General features: G+C 35.7%; 1 protein-coding gene across 1 annotated transcript in view; it reads left to right on the plus strand.

Annotated features, from left to right (window-relative positions):
* Nucleotides 1-23,133, plus strand: part of LOC111337089 (uncharacterized) — a 102,547-nt gene that overhangs the window by 64,003 nt on the left and 15,411 nt on the right. The window contains exons 3-18 of the mRNA XM_088762493.1: nucleotides 10,060-10,253; nucleotides 12,367-12,420; nucleotides 12,790-12,852; nucleotides 13,481-13,726; nucleotides 13,975-14,134; nucleotides 14,710-14,820; nucleotides 15,331-15,425; nucleotides 16,242-16,298; nucleotides 17,078-17,138; nucleotides 17,222-17,266; nucleotides 17,794-18,002; nucleotides 18,463-18,519; nucleotides 18,951-19,017; nucleotides 21,291-21,469; nucleotides 22,673-22,732; nucleotides 22,879-22,945. Of these exons, the coding sequence (XP_088618619.1) occupies nucleotides 10,131-10,253; nucleotides 12,367-12,420; nucleotides 12,790-12,852; nucleotides 13,481-13,726; nucleotides 13,975-14,134; nucleotides 14,710-14,820; nucleotides 15,331-15,425; nucleotides 16,242-16,298; nucleotides 17,078-17,138; nucleotides 17,222-17,266; nucleotides 17,794-18,002; nucleotides 18,463-18,519; nucleotides 18,951-19,017; nucleotides 21,291-21,469; nucleotides 22,673-22,732; nucleotides 22,879-22,945 (1,654 nt within the window). The 5' untranslated portion in view covers nucleotides 10,060-10,130. The remainder of the gene's footprint in view (nucleotides 1-10,059; nucleotides 10,254-12,366; nucleotides 12,421-12,789; nucleotides 12,853-13,480; nucleotides 13,727-13,974; nucleotides 14,135-14,709; nucleotides 14,821-15,330; nucleotides 15,426-16,241; nucleotides 16,299-17,077; nucleotides 17,139-17,221; nucleotides 17,267-17,793; nucleotides 18,003-18,462; nucleotides 18,520-18,950; nucleotides 19,018-21,290; nucleotides 21,470-22,672; nucleotides 22,733-22,878; nucleotides 22,946-23,133) is intronic.

A 23,133-nucleotide genomic window follows, 5' to 3' on the forward strand; every position in this document is an offset into this window, starting at 1 on the left:
TCAACCTTAGAATCTATACATGTTAGAGTGGCGAAAATAATATTTAACTTGGATTGGTGTACGCCAAGCAAGGAGGTTCTTGCCACAGTAAAACGAATACCTTAGAGATTATGTATGAGAAACGACTGTTAATCTTAGCCGGCTTATTATCATCTTTTACCATTTCCTATGAACTGTCGTTTTGAAAAGTATGTAAGTAGTTACGACCTCAGGAGGAAAATTACATTTAAGTTACCTAGACCTAACACCGATATGGTCAAGAAATCATGCTCATCATGAAGTTAATTACTCGGTGGAACGCTCTGGAAAATCAAATGAGATCAATTCAAGACGTTGACGCTTTTAAAACGTCACTCAAGTGTATTTTTAAGCCACGTATATTATAATGATGTACTATGTAGAATTAAGATTGTTGTAAATATGTAGAAATCTTGAATTAGTCTTCTTGTAATTAGTTAGGAATTTAGTCTTATTGTTTGTACACGACCACATCAACTTTTGCTGAACTTTTTATCATGTTTAAATAAACGCTGTTGTTGTTGTTGTTGTCAACTAAGCTAACTTCTGCGTCTGATGCCAGAATCTTTAACAGGTAATTTATTACTTTTGGCTTTCGCATATTCAAGAATAGATGCAATCATAGAAGATAATATAAATTATTAAAAACTGGATCATTGGATAATGCAATTCAAGACTTTTTATTGGCTTAGCCATTATAGTATATCAGCCAATATACCATAATCTAATATCTGTACATCGTAACATCCGGTCTCTTCTCACGAAATAAAGTCGAGAAGATTTGTCTAATATCTTAGGGGCGTTTTTTTTTTTAATAAAACAATTATTCCACTCGCCCTTGTTGGATATGAGATGATTATAGCCAACTCGGCGCTACGCGCCTCGTTGGCTATCTATCATCCCATATCCAACGCGCGCTCGTGGAATAATTGTTAAGTATACAAAAATGCATCACCTTCGCGTCTTATGCCAATTTGTTTAATCGCGTCATTTTGCCGCGATTTTTTCACAGTCAAAAGGAGCTCTTTCTTGATTCAGACAGTAAGCTCATTTCATGACAGCGATCTACGTGAACAAGGAATATTGGGGGAGTCTATAGAAGACAGACTCAGTGAGTTGTGTTAGCTAATGGCTCCATTACCTGATGTCAGTTTGTAATAACAATTAAAACAAAGGTGGCGATACTGCAATGATAAGCTGAGGCTTGTTGCATCACTTTTAATTTCTGAGAATTGCTCAGAAATGATCCAAATTTTGATTGAGGAAGTTTGCACGTCCTACAACTTGCTTTCACGCATCTAAAAATGCAATTTTATAAAACCACTCGATTGTACTTTTAATTGCTAAAAGTCCATATGAAAACAGATTGGAGCAAAACTCTCCGGAAGTTAGATGAAATATTATCAAAAAAACCCCACAAATTGAATGGAATGACACTTCATACGGCCTTTGTAGCACAAACATAATGCTAATTGATATATATGATTTTTCGAGAAAAATAAAAAAAAGGAAATGAAGGAGTCAGATATGGAATTTATTGCCGTGCATCAGTAATATCTTAACAAAGGGCTTTGTATTCAATCTCAAGGTGCATCAAGACTGACGTTTCAAGCCGAAATACAAAAGCAAAGAACGTGAAAACAGATTAAGACAATCATATTTGTCGAAAACCGTGTTGAAATTGACTTCTAATTGCGGAAAGTAAATCTTCCTTCCTCGGATATGCTGGGCTGTTTAATTTTCCGACTGCCGCATCTGCAATGTTATAGAAAAACTACTAATTAAAATTGAATTTTCCGCATTGAATTCAAAGCAGAGTTAACTTTTATTTCATGCCTTGAGCATTGCCCTAGGGTTGATCTTTTAAGTACAACACGTCAAGTTGAAGCAACTCTATTTCAACCTCTATGTCTATCAATTTAAAATGATTTTTACTTTCAATGACTCTATGCTTCCGTGGGAGCTCGCTGATACGAGATTCGAATCAGTAGATTCTTTATTATAAAATTAAATTTGAGCTGCTCTAATTCGTTTCTATGATGAGCTTTAGAAATATCCTCATAGAAGTTTATTTAAAAAGAGAAGTCTCCTGAAAATCCTTTCAGAAGAAGTTCTACATTAGTTTTCTACATCAGCCAACCTCACCAACGATCCCAATGTTTTCATATTAATCACAGGTGACACTGTTTTGAAGCACAATGAAAATTTAATCCCTGTCACGACTGGTGAGGAAGAAATACCAGATGGTTTGTTTTCAGCCATAAACTTTAGCACCACTTCTCTTTAATTTTTTTTAACATTTGTATTTCTTCCTTGTAGTTTTAAGCCCTCATTTACGCTTAAAATAGGCTTGAAAATTAATTTCGTCGGAAGGCACTGGCTATGGCTGTAGAAAAACCGTTGGATTTTCCGAATCAAATAATGTGTGAATTCCACTTTGAATTTGTACTGGAAAATCACTATATTTGATTGTAATTGTGATGGAGATATGATCTGTCGGTGTTATTGATTGAAATAATCTTTTTCAATAATAATTTTTGACGAGTAATTTTTCTTCTAGTTACTAAGCATTTGCTCTCAGGTTAGTTAAAAAAGTGTGGAATTATTCTGATATGAGCTGCAAACCTTTCAGTTACAAATAATGTAGGCTATGTTAATTTCAAGACCTACTTTTTCCATGGCGGATACCCGGAAATTTTCAGAGTACCCCCTTTTGAACTTTATATAAAAAAGGCTTCTCGTCAGATTGTCAGCAGAAGTTCTTCAATTTTACACAGCAGCCCACGTTATGATCGATCAGATATTGTAGCACTCAAAATTTGAATTCATATCACGAACGAACCGAACAGCTATGACTCCCAACACTGCTTCAAATAACAATTTTAGGAACTGGTAATCTGTTTTGCTAGTTATTCATTGTTAAATAGTTCATCACTAATCATCCCTCTAATAGGAACTAGCTTCAGAACCTTCACACATAACAGGGATATTTTTGCTCTTTGAATATACACGACAATTCTGCATCGACAAGACAAGGAAAGAGAGCTTCAAAGCTTTTTCATGTACAACGTATTTTGAAATACTCTTGTTACAAACATGAAAAAGATAAACCTTTAGGTAAAGAGAGAAAACATGCTGTCAAGACTGAATATAAATCCTACAAAAGTTTTGATTAAGAATCATGAAGTATATTTCCGAAGTGTATCGTTTATTGAATCAATTATTTTGGCACAAAGATATGCAAAAAACTGTGATGTTTGTGGATCTTGTGCGACAATATTTTTTCAGTGTAGTTCGCTCATTAGTGAGCTTTGAAAGTCCAATTAGAACTGTATCGCAGTCCCTATGTATTCTTATCTCATACTGTACGCACATTACTGTTTTTCCTTTTTTTTTCTCATCCATTAACGTGGTTGGTATAGAGGAAGCTTTTGAAGTTATTCTGAAAAACATTGTTCTACTCGAAATAGACAATAAAAAACGATTCTGCAACCTCTACTTCTGATATTTTAATTTAATTGCCCTAGCATAGAAATGCCCTCAGATGGTCTCAAAAGAAATAAATCAAGTGCTGTACTAATGGTATCCGGTCCCATTTCACATACTCCTTCAATTTAATATATTTAGGGAAGATTACAAATTGTACCATACTCGTGACATCATGCGTAAACGCGTTATTAGTTTTAAAAATGAATCACTGCCAGGTCGAGATTCGTACTGATATTTGTAACATGCAATCACTTTCTGAGTACCAAGCGATCTTGTGCTTTTGATACGGTTTATTTGTAATCTTTCAATCTAAGAAAAATATATTTTCTCAGCTGTGAATTCTGAAATTTTGACAACTTTCAAATGTCAACCCAATTATGGTGTATTTTGTCCGGGCAAATTTTTCATTTTGAGCTAACTGCAGGCGCTTTTGATCTCAAAGAAGGAAAATATAATTTTTAAAGAAGATCTCTATGACCTCATTGTCCTAATGGAGGAAAAAAAAATGAAAAGACACTCCATTTTCGATACCGTGCCTGTTCAACGGTGATCTCAGCCTTCCTAGCTAATGTGGGAAGCCGGTGCGGTGCGCGGCTTCTTCTAAAAAACTTGCTTTATGCTTTTAAAAAGGCAATTTCAGAGCTCACACATTTCTGTTTCAAGTCTTAAGGGAGACAGTAAAAAACCTCGTAAAAACCTCGTAAAAACGTAAGCAAGATGATTAATCCTCGTATACAGCATCGAAAATTTCAACGACGAAATTTCAAAATGCACTTTAAGAGCTCACACATTTTTGCTGAAATGGCTTCAAGTCTTAAGGGAGTGTACGTCTTGTAATGCATGAAAACGGAAGCACGATAAGTACTCGTCATATAGAGCGTTGAAAATTTCAACAATGAAATTTCAAAAAACATTTTTAATTAGAGCTTACACATTTGTGATGAAAATGGATTCAAGTCCCGTGGGAGCATAATCCTCGTAAAGATTAAGTGAAAACAAAAGCAAAATGAGTAATCGTCAAATGGAGCGTCTAAAATTTGGACGATGAAATTTAGAAAAGGGGAAAATATGATAAAAAAATTGATTACAGATGAAAACAATCGTACAATCATAGAAATTTTCCTTTGTTAGCGGAAGATATTTTTTCTTCCTGATGGTTAATACCTGTCAATTATGCAAAAAACTATCTTGGCTGCTAGCACCTGCAATGGCGATGGAGCAGCCGTTCAACTTTCCCCTTTGAATTCTGCATTAATCGCATGGGTGTCATCTTTTTCATCCATGGCATTGTCTTATCGCACAAAATGATTTAATTCACGTCACGACCAATGAAAGATAAACAGATGATTGTTATGTTTTTAACTAAGGCTTTTGACATCACGTCATACAATTTTCTAAATTAACAGACATGCGGCATTTGAATTCATATCACGAACTGAACTGTAATTTAATTATAACTTCCTATATTGCTCCATATCACTATTGTAAGGAACGCCTTTTTAACTTAGCCATTCTTGAGATGTTAAATTTTTCGCTACCATAATTCAATTTCGATTTGTTTCACTTGAAGGCACTGAGCTGCCGCGAGGTTCCACGTACAATATGATAGGGATATCTTTACCAAGACCAGGTAGGAGAGCCTCAAAAACTTTTCTCGTGCAAGATATTTTAATTTAATCAGGACGAAATGATAGCTCCTATTGTAGAGGGAAAAACCAACAGAATATATTAAACTATATAGGTATCTTGAAATATCAGAATTTTTATTTGGAATCATAACGCATGTTTTATTTTAGGAACTTGTAATTTAAAAATACATAAAAGGTACTGGCGTATAGCCATGGAGTGTTATGTTTTTGGTGATTTAGTTGCTTCATCAGGCCCACTCTGGAACCTTAAGTCGCCTTAAATCGCCTTAAGTTGCCTTAAGTCGCTGATGGTTACGCAATGTTATAAGGGTTTTATCCTTCCCATTTGATCCCATTCACCCCACTCTAATCGTGACTATTGAGTTTATTGCAAGGGATTCTGTAAATATTTTTGAGGTTTATTGAGAGACTTTTGCTAACTTTGATTTTCAGTCAAATAACATCGCTTTAAGTCACGTTAAGTCGTCTTAAATCGCCTAAAGTCGCAATGTTTTTTTCACCCAAAGTTGCCCAAAGTTGCGGCGAGTTAAGGCCCCAGAGCAAGCCTTTCATTGGCGTGTATTGAATGGTGATATTTCATTAATGATCATGATGGAAACCGTGACGTTCGGGGATCTTGTTCGATAGTATTTTTGCAAAGTATTTCACGCATTATCTTGCTTTTTTGTACCATGTAAATATGACGTAATTCAACTTTTGGGTTGCAAAGCTATATAAATAAACTATGTATTTATCTATCTATTTATCTATCTATCAATTTTTTTTATCAAATCAAATCATTGTTTATTGGCCTTCAATAGTTCATTACATCATATAATACATACTAAATTATACACAAGATACGGCAGAATATCTAGCAAGCTCTTTTGCGCCGTTTAAAAGATCCCCATTTATCTATCAATCTATCTAACTATCTATCTATCTATCTTTCTATCTGTCTATCTAAATAAACCTCCAGAGACAAGAGACAAGCACTATCTTTTCGCAGCCTCCGCTCATTTCAGTCAAACGCGACAAAAACATAGGCAATTTTTTGTCAGAAGTTCTTTTCAGATACGGCAGAAGATCTAGCAAGCTCTGCTGAGCTTTTTAAAAGATCCCCATTTATCTACTATCTATCTATCTATCTATCTATCTATCTATCTATCTATCTATCTATCTATCTGTCTATCTAAATAAACCTCCACATCCAGAGACAAGCACTATCTTTTCGCAGCCTCCGCTCATTTCATTCAAACGCGAAAAAAGCATAGGCAATGTTTTGGTCAGAAGTTCTTTTCAGACTAACGACCAACCAGGCACTTTTAAATGCGCTCGTGCACGATGCAAAACGTGTCCTTTAATTCACAACACTGATAAAATATCGGGACCTAAACGATCCATTAAGATCACCGATCACTTCACGTGCACCTCCTCCAATGTAATCTATTGCATAACTTGCACTTAATGCAAAAAGATATACATCGGCGAAACAGGCAGAAGACTACGTGACCGATTCCGAGAACACATTCGAGACGTGGAAAGGAATGACAAGGACACATCGAAACCAGTCGCTAGACATTTTAATTTACTTAATCATTCTAAGCAACATATGGCAATCTGCGGTCTTTCCTTACACTTAGGTAGCACGGAAAGCCGTAAAACTCTTGAACAAAAGCTCGTCTTTCAAACCGGCAGTCTAAATCCCACAGGTATCAACAAACGCTTTTCAGTCCACTAATTTATTCGTGTTTTTCTCGTTGCCATGTTCCCACCAATAACGTAGCTCCATTTTCTGCCTTTAAAAGCACACACAACCCACAATTCCTCTATTCGCTCCGAAACGTCAGCTTTTTTAATCGTTACGGTGGCCAATTTACCACTTCAACTTTGTTGATATACCTAAATAAACCTCCTCCTTGTATTATATGATTTCATCTTCCATTGTGGTTCACTGTTTCTTAACATCCATGAGCATAACTGGTTTAGGACGCTTTTGTAATTATTGTTAATAATGTTTTTGAGTCATAGAAGACGGCAAAATATTTCCAATTTGACCCGGCTCAACTCAGTCAATAAGCACTTTATCATATTACTGCTACAGTTTCTTATTCTTCTATTCTTTCTTTAGCTCGCATCGTCGTCGCGTCTGGCCCGACCCGATACGGAGAATTTTCTCTAATTTCTTTTGATAAAAATTACACTTGGGGCCGTACACGTATTTTTCATAAAAGAATCGCCCAAATAAAATCTTGGATGTAATGAATCAGGTATAGTTTCATTTATTGTCTAAGGATATGTATTTCCGAAAACCCCACTCTAGTGACATCGAATGTATCATGTGTTAAATTCGTATAGAGTGTTTGGTCAGACCGACATTTCGAATACTAAGCAATCTCGTGTATTTGATCTTTTTATGTTACGAAAAAATGTACTTTCTTAGCTTTAAATCTTTTGAAAGATCAATCTAGTTCTGTGTCATTCTCTGCTCCATAATTGACAGATATTTGTCGGCTATCGGGTTTAAATAAACTTCATCTAACGCTATTTAAAATCGAATAAGTAAATATTGTACAAAATCTACATATCTATCCTTAGGTATTTCATTTCGTTCGCGATAAATTCCTTTTCTCTTTTATTGTCAAAAAGAATCAGGCAATTTGAAGAAGGACAGACTTCCTTCCTTTGCGATCAAACCAACTGCATATATTTCTAATTGAGCCTATGGCATTTGATCCAAGAGCAAAAAAATTCGATGAGGGTCTCGTGACCTCTTTGTCTGAAATAGAGATACATTAACTCGTCTTCCACTTTCAAGAAATATCGTGGCAAAAAAACTGCAATATTGGTGTCGCAGGAGTCCTATAAATCTTGCCGAGAATAGAATATTCGATTTTAGTAAATGCAATCAAAGCAAATCCTCCACAATACACTTTGTTTTCAAAAGAAAAAAAATTCATATTTTATTTGTTATTGTCTAAATTTCAAATGCATTGTCAGTTAGAGTCTGTTTTTATTGAAGAGAATTTCGGATATCGAAAAAGTAATAATGCATTCATAAGCTATGGTTGTTAACAATATGTCCAGCTTAACTACTTATTTCAAAACTGAGTATGGTTTCTTCCTCATGTCCTAGAATTAATGTTCATTAATTCAAGTTCGAATTCGCTTTCAATTAAAGCTTCAAAATACAGCAAGCTTACTTTTCGAATTCGCTCACAGTTGCGAATTCATCAAGAATATCATTTCCTTGTATACGATGAAATAAAAGTCACGTTGCCAGCTTTTGCATAGGCCTCCGAACATTTCTATAAACGGATTTCATCCATGGGTTTTGCAAGTAGAGAAATAATCCTTGAAATAATGCAAGGAAAAAGGACAAAAGAGAAACCTGATACTAGTCGGGTGCCACTAACAACCGAATTACCACGAGAAACGCGGACAAAAAGGAAAAAAAATTGTTTGCGGGTTATTTGATGGATGGCCTCAAATTTTCATTCAAATAGTGTATTTCACTTGAAATGTGGGTCGCCTCATGAAAGGCTTAAAGTTTACATGCGAATACTATGAATCAAATATTATTCGCTCTGGTAATAACAGAGAACACTGAGTTGCACATCAAGAGAAAGTCTGGGCACTTGAAGTACGTATATTGTTTGTCTATTTGCAATGTTGAAATTTCAGCCGTAAGGAGTGAAAATATTGATTTAGAACAGATTTTTTAAAGTTTTTTTTTTTTAAATCCTAAGATCATCATTGATGTGCACGAGTGATAAATGAGTATTTGGTTGCTCAAATGTTTGTGCGATGGAAGGCCCGACTCAAAATGTCTAGATCTGGAATTTAAAAACATAAATATAATTATATCGAGCTCGAAGAAACAATTTTATCAAGCATTCGCTCTTCTCGTTTACTTGAAACAATATCGACTTTAGGCCTTTATCGGCAAATTGAAACAAGGAGCACCCTGTTTCTCAAGAAAATTGCCACGAGCGGCAAAGTAAACGAATTGACTTTGAAATTAGGGTAAAAATATAATCAGCTTTGGATTGTAAAACCATATTTAATCAATTTGGTTTTTTTTTGCTACTTATTTTTGAAAAGGCCAACATTATGACATAAGCATAAAGTGATTTTCTCGAGGCCCGTCTTAACAGTCCATTTGCAAAATACCCTTGGCCTTATTTTCAAAACGAGTCCTCTTGCTCAACCATTCTTGTGATAATGAGTTTAATTTGCATGTGAATGGAAACTTATTATCATATGAAAGGATTAGCACGAGGACTCGTTTTGAAAATGAGGCCAAAGGTGATTCGCAAATGGGCTATTAAGTATTTAGGTGTGCCCTTGCATAGCGCAAGGAGCGTTGTCAATCACAGAACGTAAGCCAATCGAATGTCAGATCAAATGGCACCAAGGTTACAGGCAAGGTCAGTTTCTCTCCTGGTCTCTCTCGCCTTCATTCCCATCGTGTTAACATCCGATCTCAGATGTTTGGTTCTGTCCTGCCCCCTTCCCATGCTCCGGCCTTCTCTTCAGGCTTTCGTTGACTTTTTATACGTATTTGGCTCTTTGCCGATATTTAACCCCACCTTTGCTTAAGAGATTGCGTGATGTTTATTACATCAATGTTCTTGATGTCGGGTAAAATAAAAGCGTCACTATCGAGGCCAATTTATCCCACATAAGTAGTTATTATTTTATCTCTCGTCAATCTTGTCAGCAAACTAGTGTGACGTCACGCAGAGCTTCGGTCCCGTTACAGTAGAGACACGCGGGTTCCGTGATAAAAGGTGATATTCTTCTTGATTTTTACGCACTCAAGCCAAAACAGCGGAAATGAGGTCCGTCCAACGGAAATATCAATTAGCATCGATGGTCAATATATTTTTCGCAATATTCAACCTGTTCTCTCTGTTGACAGAGTCAGAACTCCAGTGAGAGCTGCAATACCGTAGCTGCGTTCTGCTGCTACTAAACTTTTGGCAGCTCGAGATGCGAATCTCCGACGGTTTGGTATTGCTACTCTGGATTTGTTCTCTTTGTTACAACGGAGAAGGAGTCCCTAGCGATTCAATCCTGCGAAGGGCAAGATGTTATGCAAACTGCTTCACGCGGGTAAGTCTATTTCCAAAAATACTTCACGTTGAAGAAACCGCACTAAGTATTCTCTTAAATTTTAAATGAGATTTTCGATTTGGTCAAAACTCGACGGCTTCAAATTGACCCTACATAAGTCAGTTCTAATCTATACGTTAACTTTACATTTTAGTTTAACAAAAAATTGCCATGCTTATGCCTTTAAAACGTTCAATGATGATTGATTCAAATAGACTATCGACTAATATCAAATTATTTCTGCGCCTTAAGAAATTTACGCAATAGTAACAAAACGATATTAATGATCAGAAAAATATATTTAAAAAAGTTGATTTGAAGCTAACAAATCAAAATCAAACCTAGTTCTTGCTAGTCCAAGGCAAGACAATTGAGTTTTCGCCCGAAAAAAAAAAAAAAAAATCAAATAAGAATACAAACTTTGCGTACAGCACACTTTAGGACGTTTAACGAATAGCGCTGAGACGGACAATTTATTTTTCTGGAAAAGAATCTTATCAATCATAGCTTTAATCTTCGAACACTAAAAAAGGCTCCCCTTTTCTTTCAACAAAAGTTTATCATTCACATTTTGGGGAACACACTCAAAAAACAAATCATTCTAGATCTGTAGTTTTCATGTTCCAGTGATATTTGTGCATCAACAAAGGATTATTCGCTTTTACTCGTTTCAACCCTTTTATATCTTGTGTACGGAGAACTGTGCAATGTTGAGTCGAGATCTGCGTCAAAGAGCTCTCAGATGACGCAGGAAAAGCAATAACCCATAGCCAATTAAGACTTTCGGATCTGTAAGCCGGGCTCATGCTCGCTTGTGCACCCAGTAGAATTTAGAGTACACTTTTCAAGTTTGTCACTCGCAACCTTTTTAATTTTGTCCACTTTTTGAAATCCTTTATTCCTGTATTTTGTTCTTTCCTTTCTCTTCGTGTTTACATTTCTATATAAATGGTTAACTTGGAAAACCAAATCACTGCGAAAAAGAATGAGTGACTATCATCATGGGGTGTATATCAGCCCTCCGATGAATCAGATAACTGACACAGGATATATGCAAAATATTTTTGAGTATATTTATTTGCGTGAGTTGAGCAGAGGGTAGAATTTGAATGCAATCCCCGAGCTCTTAAATATTTCAGTTTGGATTTGATTGAAACCAAATTTTTAAAATTAGAGTTAGAGCATGATCCCGAGCGGGCAATATGGGCCCATCAAGTAACGCCACATCAAATGCAGACTTAGAATAAGAAGCAATAATGACAGCATCAAGTTTGTAACAAAGATTAAAAAAAAATGGCATTCTACACGGTCAACACTGCACCGAAAATCGTCGAGTTGTAGGGAGTCTTTGAGCAAATATCCATCTTTGTATAGCTGTAATACATTATCAGGTGTGTATAAGAATGCGAGCAACAGAGATTATTGTGCTACACTGAATCTGTGTAATGACATTGCTGGAAATGCTGGAAAACAATGTGTTGGTATGATAGATGGAGAGATAGAAACTTTATTAACGTGTCACAGAATCTAGTTTGGGAGATATCCCATACTAATGTGGGGACACAAATAAAATGGATAAAAATTGTTTACAAAGAATATTACCTACTTAAGAATAAAATTAAGTCGTATCATATATGAAAAAAAAAAAAAAAAAAAAAGAAATGAATTAAGAAGTACATAGAGCACAGCCCCTGCAGCCATCATCTAATAGCGAGCTTAGGTCACGCTTACGTATGCGGTTTTTGAAACTAGCTAATGTTGTGGATGATCTGTCATAACATTGTAATGTTTGCTTTGATTTATGATAAGATAAAAGGATTACATACATGTAATGACCTGGTCAAACTGTGGAGATGGGTTATCAATTGTAGTGGATTGTATTGAACACTGTCACAATGTACAGGGCAGATGTATTCAATGCAAACAGAATTACTGTCAATGATTGCTTTGTCTAGGATCTCCTACCTTGACATACCTATTAATGAAATTAATTAACATTTGTACTGTGATAGTCGAAATGAACTTGAGGATTTGAGTTGAAGAAGACATGATATACACTTGTCTAAATAATCAGGAAACATTTAACACCGAAAATATTTTAAAATTTTACCAGAATGGAGTTAAGAATGAAACAGAGAGTTCTTGCCAAACAAAAGCCTGTAAAGAGGTAGGTTATCTTATTATTTAAAACACCACAGTCATCTTAAACCTCGTCCATTCACAAAATTTTCGTAACGATGGCATCGAATAAAACACACAAAGTAGTGGGAAATCGGATGATTACACGGAGACAGCTCGCCCGAGTCGCTGCGAGTGTGTTGTAAAGGGACAAGGATTTATTTCTGACCAATATCAAGTAAAAGAGCCAAACCAAAATAAAAACAGGCCAGGGAAAAATAGATTCTCTCAAACCTTTGGCTCTGGCCGAATTTTCATTTCTCAGTTGATCAATCTACTTCAATGTACCAGGCGCATGAAGAGATATTTTTTTAAACTTTCTCTTTCATTTTAAAATCCATGATGATTTTACTTTTAGTGTTTTGTATCTTGTGACACGAAAACGACATTTCCAGACGAGAACTCGTGCAAGGCAAGCTGTGTAAGTAGCATTCTCATTTCCATTCCATTTATAAGTGTTTATTATATTTCTAACATTTCTTGTTTGTTGAACACCAAAATAAAACTGATTCGCACCTTGACAAAAATGAAATACACAACCGGGAGCGAGGAAGGAATATGAGCCCTTCAAAGTAACTGGTTAATGATTCTTGAATTAGTTAGATAATAGAGCTCTAGGACCGAGAGAGTCTGGCGCGATTACTGTTACTTGCTAATAGTATCTCTTTTTACTGAAACGGAAGCATGAATGGGTCCTTGCCAAGTTTCAGAGAAATCGAGAAGATGCCGAGAGAGGTGGAGGAGGAACCTGTATTAGATCAGTAACCTATCTAGGATGATTATTTAGTTTTTAGTGTTTGAGGCTAGCGGTATCTCATTGCAAAATTGTGTGCTGCGCACTTGAATTAAAGCGCTCTTTCGAAGCCTTCGTGCATCAAACTCCGTTAACAGCTCTCAGCATTTTATACATTTCCCCTGAGGCAGACTCTTAAAGAAACACCATAAACTCATGTAACTACCACTAAGGCTCTTTTACTCCTTTTGTTACATTGCGCACCTTTAACTTTTTCCCAAACGGTTTCATCTCATATAAATATTTTTAATTTCAGAACAATGTTAGTAGCTGTTTAAATAGCTGTGGGTTCTTGACATGGCTGAAGAAGTTGCCGTCCTTATCTAATGGCGATGGGTCTGTACTACAAGTTCCAGAGCCAATGAATGTGACAATACTGAATTTCACATCACTCACTTTGCAATGGCCACGTATCCTCAACACGAGTGGAACTGCTGTTTACCTAGTTGAAATAGCTTTTGATGGTGAGCTAGCCAGATTGTCTCCGTACTATCCGAACCAGGTAATATCATTTCGATTTGCGAAAGTCATGATCATTCTCATTGAAATGCGCTTAGCGCTACAGACACTACCGGTTATTTACCTTTTACAAAATAAGTTTAAGTTCTGTAACTTACAAACTGCGTTTTTCCGCTAAGATTTATGATTCAAGCGTCTTTATTGCCCTCAAAGTTTCTGTTATCTGTCATTCCTTTCGTCAAAACTTCATTTTTAGACTTTGTATTGCTATTTTTTATTTTCATTTTCTAGGTCATCTTAGAGTCAAAGGTTATACTCAAATTTGACCCTTGTATATTTACTCCAAGTATAACCCAGCGCGCGGAGTTGAAGGACATTCATTTCCAGTTCAGACTTTTTGTTCTGACAGAAAACTCCTCATTAAGCTACGGACCTCAATCAAGAAGCATCGGTAAGTTAAAACAAATGTGTTGGTTGAAATTCAAAGAACATCGCTCGCCTTCCCGCTGCATCATTAAAACCAATCAATGGGTAACGCAAAATACAAGATACTACCGTTTTAATTTGTCAATGTTTGAATTTAAAAAGAATATATCGCAATTTCATCAGGTAAGTGAACTTGTCCCATCCTTTGCTGATTGGTTTCCTTAATCGTGTTTTTCTAAAGCCTCTCAGTAAGCCGGAATCTAAAATCCTCGAATCTAATTGGCAAGTCGCGTGCTCGAAACCAAACAAGATTTTTTTCTAAAATACCAACCATGGTGCAGAATCTTTTTCTGCACCATACGCTGCAAAGCAGAAAATAATAAACCGGCAAAAAGACAAAAAAAAAAAATGGTTATTTACTGGCTTCGGTTGTTACGTGTGAGAAAAAACTGTGTGGTTTTTTTCTCATACGGACCTCCCTCCTCTAAATAAGATATATTTACCGTTTTTCTAGAGATTGCCTGATACTCAATTAAAAGCGTTCCATTATGGAAAAGCATTCACTTAGCTATATGAAGTCCCTCTCTTTATTCGCATCAGCCTTCCCAAAGCCAGATCCAGTAACAAACGTGACTCTGGATAGCTTGTGGTACGATGCTGACCATGATGGAAATAGATTGCAGATGACATCTTCTTGGATAGCGCCTAAAGGTTGTGGAATGCATGATTTAATTCGAAATTGATATAATCAGCCACTTTTTAAATGTAGGAGAAATACTAAGCCGATTAAAATGACTTTTTTTTACTGAAAAGAACCTTGAAACATTCGAGTTCTGAATTGGAGTTCCGTGGGCTGAAGCACGGCTACATGGCACACTTTAGAAATCTGTTGTTTTTTAACAATGAATAGAGTAATTGTTTCTTTTAGTTTTAAAGACCTCCTATTTTCCACTCTGGATCAAATTTTATAATATAAATTCATTCTGGAAGCTCTTTCTAATCAAAGAGTTCTGTTCTCGATCGATGCAGTCTTCTCTAACATCGATCGCCTCGTTGTCAGAAATTTAATTTCCTTCATATATACAACCCTTTCTTACTTGAGAATGCAAAACATTGGCTTTAAATTTACGAAAAATACAAATGTATAGCATTTTTTTTTAGGTAATAAAGGGCCAAAAAATAGGCTTGCTAATAGAAACGGTTTTTGGATTTCCTATTCAGGACAGGAAAAAATCGTTTCAAACTATGCCTTGCGTTGGAATCAGGATTCTCAGTGCACCGTCCACGTCCTTTTTAGGAATGGAGAAACTGACGGGGTAAGTTTATGAAACAGCCAACGGCATGTTAGAATTAACGTGGAGTATTTGCAAAAAAGTGTATTTCTTGAAAGGATACTCATAATATAACAAGCGAACTCCTTCAGTGATAATCGATCAGAGAAGCTCAAGTGATTCAGGTGAAATCAAGGGAATGTGAACTCATAGCAAGCTCATGGTCTCTCGTAAGAAACGTATTTCCCTTGATAACGATGAACTATGGGTTACGGGGTGGTCTAATGATTAGAGCACTGGGCACGGGTCTAGAAGTCTGGGTTCGAGACCTGGCCGGATCATTGTGCTGTGCGGTTTTTGTGCAAAACACTTTACTCTCACCATGCCTCCCCTCCACCCGGGAGTATAAATGGGACTGGTAAATTGTCAGAGAAGCCTGGTGAAATGTTAGAGGCATTCCATCTGAGGGGGGGGGGGGGGGGAGAATAATACTCCTAGTCGCTTCATACTATGGAAACAGAATTTACTACCTTCTATTGTGCTAATTTCCAAACTGAGATGATGTAAAAGTAGAACTAATAATTTTGGGGTCGAATTGACGTTAAAAATATCAACAGACTGTTGAATGTGTTTGGATAAAGAACATACAAATACCTTACCAATTTTAACAGAATTTTTTTCCAAATTTAAACCCGAAATTTCTCGCCTAATATTTTTTGTAATAATGATGAAAATTAATATGCAAATATTATAGTAATAATGATGATTGTAATTATAAGACCTATGATATTGGTCTTAATCTTTGAGAGACGTATTAAACTTAAAATTGAGCCCTTTGATATCCATTTTTCACATCCTCAGACGCGATATAATATGTCCTTGTATGAAGAAATAAGGAAATGTACCCACATTCTGGAGGTAAGAAGGAATGCACTCTGTAACGTCACTGAGACTTACAGAGTGCGTTACTCGAGACAAAGACGTTCATTTTGTGGAATTCCACGAATCACATTTCCCGAGTGCGACGAGTCTCGTTCAGATTAGAAAAATAGAAATGCGATGATGTGCAATTTCTCTTTAAGTATTCTTTTTGTCAAGCATGTCACAGATTGATTTAATGTTGTTCTTTTACTACAGTGGCCCATTTTATTTTATCGCGCGGCAATTTAGACTTTATCGCGCGACAATTAAGAATTTATCGCACGATAATTAAGAATTTATCGCACGATGATTAAGAATTAATCGCGCTATAAATTCAATTTTATCACCCGATATTTCATACTCACCGTGTACGTGATTTTAGTCAGTCGGCGAAAACAGTAAATGGGTGTTGCTAAGGTATGTTTTGAAAGGACTTTAAGAAAGTTTAGATAATCCACACTTGTTTTCAGACACTGACAGCCATCTCTGAAAGTGTCTCGTAAGATTTCGAAAAAACAAGGTTTATTGTACTGATTCACAGAGCTATGTGTCGTAGAGTTATTGCAAAGCACAGATTAAGTAATGATCTTTACACAAAGATGAAATGAAGTATTGACCCCAACACATACCTTCTCAACTGTTGAAGCCATCTTCGTTAGTCCTTATCATCTTTTTGACAGGAAGATAGACATTATTTCATTACAAAGCTACGGTTGTTTTCAGTTCAAAAGTTTTCATATTTAATCTTCAACTTTGATCATTGTCCTTTTTTGAAGGTCTATACCATCATTGGCTGCAGTGTGAGCGTTCCAACAACTTTAAAATACACTTATCCAGGTAAATTAATTGCATATATCATCTGAAATATAACCAGAAATAAGTTAAATGGAATTGTAATAAATATCTGACGTCATTTACAGGTTGTCAAAACATCACAAGTTTTCCTAAAGACTACTGCTACAAATGTGAGTTTTCTCGTCAAATTAATGACTCATAATTTTTTCAAAACTGTCTTGAAATGTACCAATGCCACCATTTTGAACCCGCTCGCAAACGAGCCGTTCATTTTTTATGGCATAAGTAAGTCTTACTCTGATTTTTCCCAGCGCGATCTACAGTGCAGCAGTCGATGGGAATCGTTTGGTTTCTTTTGGGACCTCAGGTTACCAAGTTATTCTTCCAAAATCGCTGCTTTTCGAACTGTTTGTTAATCAATGAAGAGTAGTAAACATTTTCCTTGATTTCTATAGGCAGTGATAGAAAGTTGGTGTTGTATTCTCCTCGCCTATCGTCATGAAAATACACTGATTGTGATCGACCGAAAATATTGGCTGTGAAAAATCTGCTCTGCAAATTTGTGGAGATCAATTTAAGTGTTCCTCGTATCATCACGCATTATACCAAAAAGGTTATTTGAAAGATGCAGATAGAAGAGATGTATATCTATGCTATCTTATTACTTAGGTTTTTGTTTTCCATAAACCCTCCACAGTTGACCCTCCAGAGGCACCAATGGCGGATAGGATGGCCACCAACATTCGTCTTGCAGAACCTATGACACCTGCACAGGACTACAGATTTTTTGCGTTGTTTACCTGGGACCCTCCGGTTTACCCATATAAGAACGTAACTGATTACAGGGTTACATGGTTCGTGCAAAGTCAACATTCGGTTTTCATGTATAAGGTTCTGGACTCAGTTGTAAGTTTTTCATTTGTTGATTATTTGAAAATTCTGAATTGTATGTCGAAAGTAATCTGGAAAATTTGTTTTGCTTTACTTCGCTTTGTGATTGTTCCAGAAAACTCGAGCTAATCTCTATTAAACTGAAACCAACCACGACTTGGTCACCAGCGTTTTCCCGCCTTTTTTCCCGCTTTTTTCCCCCCTTTTTTCCCGCCTTTTTTCCCTGCCTTTTTTCCCTGCCTTTTTTCCCGCCCTTAAGACTTTTTTTTTTACTTTGGTTCTCATTTTCTCCTTTCCTTCGATTGGTTTTTGTGAATACTTTGGATTTAATTTTTCAAAACACTTAATCGCAAATTACTCTAGTAACAACCAAATCAACTATAAAAGGCGCAGGAATCCATAAACTAACTAATTTAAATGACTGAGTTCTTCAACATAAGTAAATGAAACATTTAAATAATTTTTTTAAATGTAGAAATCAAACAGTGCGTCAATAAGTGATCTTTTGCCAGGGATGACCTACAAAATTAAGGTGAGTGGAAATTCTGCTGGGAAAAGTTTTTGTTGCTGCGAAAGTATTATCAGTAGGTAAGGAATGTCAGGAAGACTTACCCTGCCACAACCAATTTTCGAAGCAAAGCCAGTGAATATCTTTTGCCTTCAATCGTCATAAAGACCATAAACTGTGTATTCCTGTATTTTTGCGCGTTAAAGTTTTAAGCCAGAATCGTAGAGTTTGACTTTGGCTTAGTACTTGTCGATTTTACTAAAATTTTCCTTACAAACTTTAAACATGGTATATACCTAAGTAATAAGCAGTCTGATCGCATCAAACGTGTTGTACAAACAAATGGTTTTAGGCTTTTTCTGGTCATCCCCGATGATTTGATTGAAGTTACTTCTACAACGGTTTGTATTTCAAGATAAAACTAATTGATTAATTTCCATTACCATTTTCCTCAGGTCTACTCCTTTTTTCAAGACAGAAAGCCTGGGTCAGAATTTAGCGAAGCATTATTTACAACTCCGGGTTAGTGATGAAAAATGAAATAATTTAAGTTAGAAATAATAAAGTAAAAGCAGTATTGTGAAAATCTACTTCTCATGCAATAACGACATACACCCAACTAGCATATAGCATCAGTACACGGCTGTAGTTTATAAAAAATTTTTTTTTTAATTTTTGGAATCACTTAAAATCTCTAAAGAAAACCTGATATTTTCGAGACGTCTTCGATGGAACATTAATTCAGAGAAAATTGTTCAGGTGCCGGGCATGCTTCCAAGGGATAGCTTTCTGTGCTAATGAATTACTATTTGTTTTATTTTTCCTTTTTTTTTTTTTTTTTTTTTGCGTTTTCTTATGACAACGTCACTGCAGTTTGATGTAGTTTAACTTAATTTTGAATCTTTGATAATCACTGACCAGGTCTTTGGAAATTCTGCCAAATATCCGTCATCTGCATTTTTTTAACATCTTGTTTGATTTTTAGATCGGAAGTAGAACGGAGCGGATAACTTAATTTACCCTTGCAATTGGCAAGCGAAGGTTTTCATTTGACCCAAGGGGGACAATATATATCTGCATTTTATCTCTCGAGATTTTTCTTCTGCAGAAACCTATTTTTGCTGCGAAAATCCACTCTCAGATAGTGGATAATTATTTTTTACTTTGCAGCCTGCTACAGCCCGGGAAAATGTTGCGAAGAGAACGAGATTGTAACTTCTCCAGAACAGTCGACCAATGAATGAAGCATTCTAATGATGCTAAATATTGATGTGGTCGCTTGATTAGACAGATTTAAAACATGTTGAAATTGATTGAAAGAGTTAAATCAAATAAAGGAAATTGTGCAAAAATGATCACATAAGTCAGTAAACGATCGCATCTTTGTTAAAAACCCACTTATCACCTAATTACCTGTGACGATCTTAGTTTCTGTTTAAATAAGAAAAACAACCGATCAGTTATAAGTTTTGCTAGGGAATAATTATGTTTCATATCATCGCGAGCTAGCCAGAGGATAAATCGACTATCACAAAATAACTTTTTCCGAGGTGAATTCATTTGGCTTCGTGTGCCGCTTCAAAGTCACAAATTTCGATTTAATTTGAATGTTCTTTTTTTATAATCTCTACTCTTTGCGTGGTTCCAATCTCTTGCTATTTCTCCTCTTTAATATAGCATAATCACTAAAACGGTCGCTTCAAAGACAGTTTTTACGAACCGATTGATATTACGTACCGTTACATCTTATGAAGACTTAAGCGAGCGACGCATTCCACAAAGAAGGTCACTTTTGTTAATTTTTTTTGCAATATCTTTTAAAAAGCACGAGGCCAAGATATTTTAAAGAAGAGTCAGAGATAAATTGACCCCTTCCTTCAATCTTACCTGTGCTCAACCTTCAATAAAGGCCACTTCTTTTTCGTGCGATTTTCAGAGAGCATGTACTAAAAAGGAATACCGCTTTTTAGTGACAGACAGGTGTCGATCAAATTGACAATTAGCTGACCTCTTCTTCCAAATCAATTCCATGTTTAACCTTTCAGTTATTGGATTCCGATAAAATCCAGCTACTGATTTATAAAAGAAATTTAGAAGTTATCGCAAGAAACATTATGAAGAAAGTATATAAAAATATTTTCATGGACCGTGGATTCAACAACTTGAGTTAGACTTGATGAGAATGGCATCTATAGAGTCAGTCCATATCTTATGGGCATTTCAAATTAATTTCAAGTTTTTGACATACCAGCCTTAATAAGAAAAAAGTAACAACTAAGTAGTGTTTACTGAAGTCCGAATGTGGTGACATTGTTTTCAATACTACTTTTATTAAAATGAGTTGAGAGTGGATTTTTTCGTTAAGAAGTGCCAACGCTGTGGGAAGTATTTGACATTGTCAAATAAAAACCCGTCGATCATTATTTAAAATGACTTATAACTTCAAAACATTGCCAGTTAAAAAAATATGTATTTTTTTAAACTTAAACGGATTCCATAGTCTGTAGTCTGTAGACTATGGAATCCCTTTAAAAATGCAATAGTTATATATTAAGGTTAAAAAAAAAAATTGTTTTATTTTTCCTTTTTTTTTTAATCAAATGGATTCCATGTTCCGTAAAGTGATATGCTTTTAATTGTAAAAATGCAATAGTTATGGATACTGTCCAGTTAATTTCTAAATTTCTTATTGATCGATAGCAGTCGTTTCCTATCGACGAAGCATGGCTCGACCTAACATTGTGAAATAAATGGCAATAACAATATCTTATCTTTACTCTTTGCCAATTTATTAGGTGTTGATCCAAACAAAGTAAAAGTAACCCATTTGACCGCTGGTCAGTTCATCAAGTCTTCAGACGGTAGCAATTTCAGTGTTCTTATTTCATGGGAGAAGCCAATTTTTAACTACAGTTCGCTTGTTTACAAATTTAGTTACAAGGTCGACAGCAAAGATGGCACCGAAGAACTGAGGGTAAGAAACTGTAGATTGAGAACATGAAGACTAATATTGGCCTAATATTTGACTAATATTTACTAATATTGGTACCATAATACTGACTGTTAATATGGAAAACTAGGTTATAAAGAAAGGAAAGAAGGAATCATTTATACGAAAGATCATTGAATACCATCAAAAGATTGACAACATTGGTGTTGAAGTCCTTGCAAACACACTCTTACACTGTCATAAGTTAGACCACAACATAAAATGTTTTTGTATGCAAGTATTGATTATTATCAAGAGATTGTAAACAGTTTATAATCTCTTGTTGTTATGATTATTGTTGTTATTGTTTTTATCATTATTGTGTTTAATAACCTGAAAAACTCCAACTTTTTTGAATAAAAAATGATTGGCCAAATGATTGAAAACCATGGGGTTAGAGTTTTCCTGAGCTTAACCTCTATTCTCGTGATTCTATAAGTGAGAAGAATATAATCTTTAACTTTAATTTGTTAATATATTTGCCATTATTAAAAACTAGATCATTGGATAATGAAATTCAAGACTTAACAAATGGTAAACACCACAGCGTACACTATTGAGTTATGGATGCACGCGGGAGGTTGCTAAGCACGAAAGAAGCGTAAGAGTCGCTCGAGGCGATAGCCGAGAGCGACTCTAGCTTCTTGAGTGCTTAGCAAACCTCCCAAGTGCATCCATAACTCAATAGTGTACGGTGTGGTGTTTACCATTTGTTTTATAACATAACATTGATACATTGTAGCTAAAGAGTTCCCTTTTATTTAACAAATCTTACGTGACCAGAAAAAACAAGCGCGCGCGGAAAAATAGTCTTTGCATTTGCTCACGTCAGCAGCGTACACCCATGGGCAAATGGGGGACGCTAAATTGACCAATCAGAGCGCGCGCTTTACTTTGGTTATGTTATAATTATTGTTTGGCTTAGCCCTGATTATGGTATATGAGCCAATATACCATGATCTGCAAATATGGTAAGCGTACGCGTTAGCTGAAAACTCAAAGGGAGCTAAAAAATGTAATAAAATTTAATAACTTAATTTAACGTTTTAAGTAAAACAACTATGAGATGATTATAGCCAACTCGGCGCTACGCGCCTCGTTGGCTATCTATCATCTCATATCCATAGCACACTCGTGGATTAATTGTTAATTATCCTAATATTTATACTGTGCATGTTTGTTTCTCAGAGTAATCATACATACTTTAACATTTCTGGAATACTGCATGGTACACTGGTCAGATATTGGGTAAGTGAATTTGACTATTTATCGGGGATGAAACCAGGTATTTTTGATGGGAGGGGGTTAAAAATTTGACATGCCTCTCAAAGACAATTCCAATTTCAGGGTTAAACGATCCATACAGCAGTTATCCTATCTAAACTTCTCTTTAGGTAACGCCGCATTACTTACACGACTGGATCAAAGGAGTGCAAGTGTTTCAAAACATCACAGCGCCTGGTGAGGATAAAAAGGAAAAGTCTAGATAAGTGGATAGGTCATTGGTGATAGGAAATTAGTCAAAATTTATATGAAACTTTTGTTAGGAGCGTGGCACTCGAATAAAGACTGATTGTGCAAGGACATGACTATCAGGCTTTCCCTTTGGATTTGTGATTACCCTTCCCTACGGATCTGATTTTCAAATT

This window comes from Stylophora pistillata, chromosome 6 (genome assembly GCF_964205215.1).
Source record: "Stylophora pistillata chromosome 6, jaStyPist1.2, whole genome shotgun sequence".
NCBI classification, from domain to species: Eukaryota; Metazoa; Cnidaria; class Anthozoa; order Scleractinia; family Pocilloporidae; genus Stylophora; species Stylophora pistillata.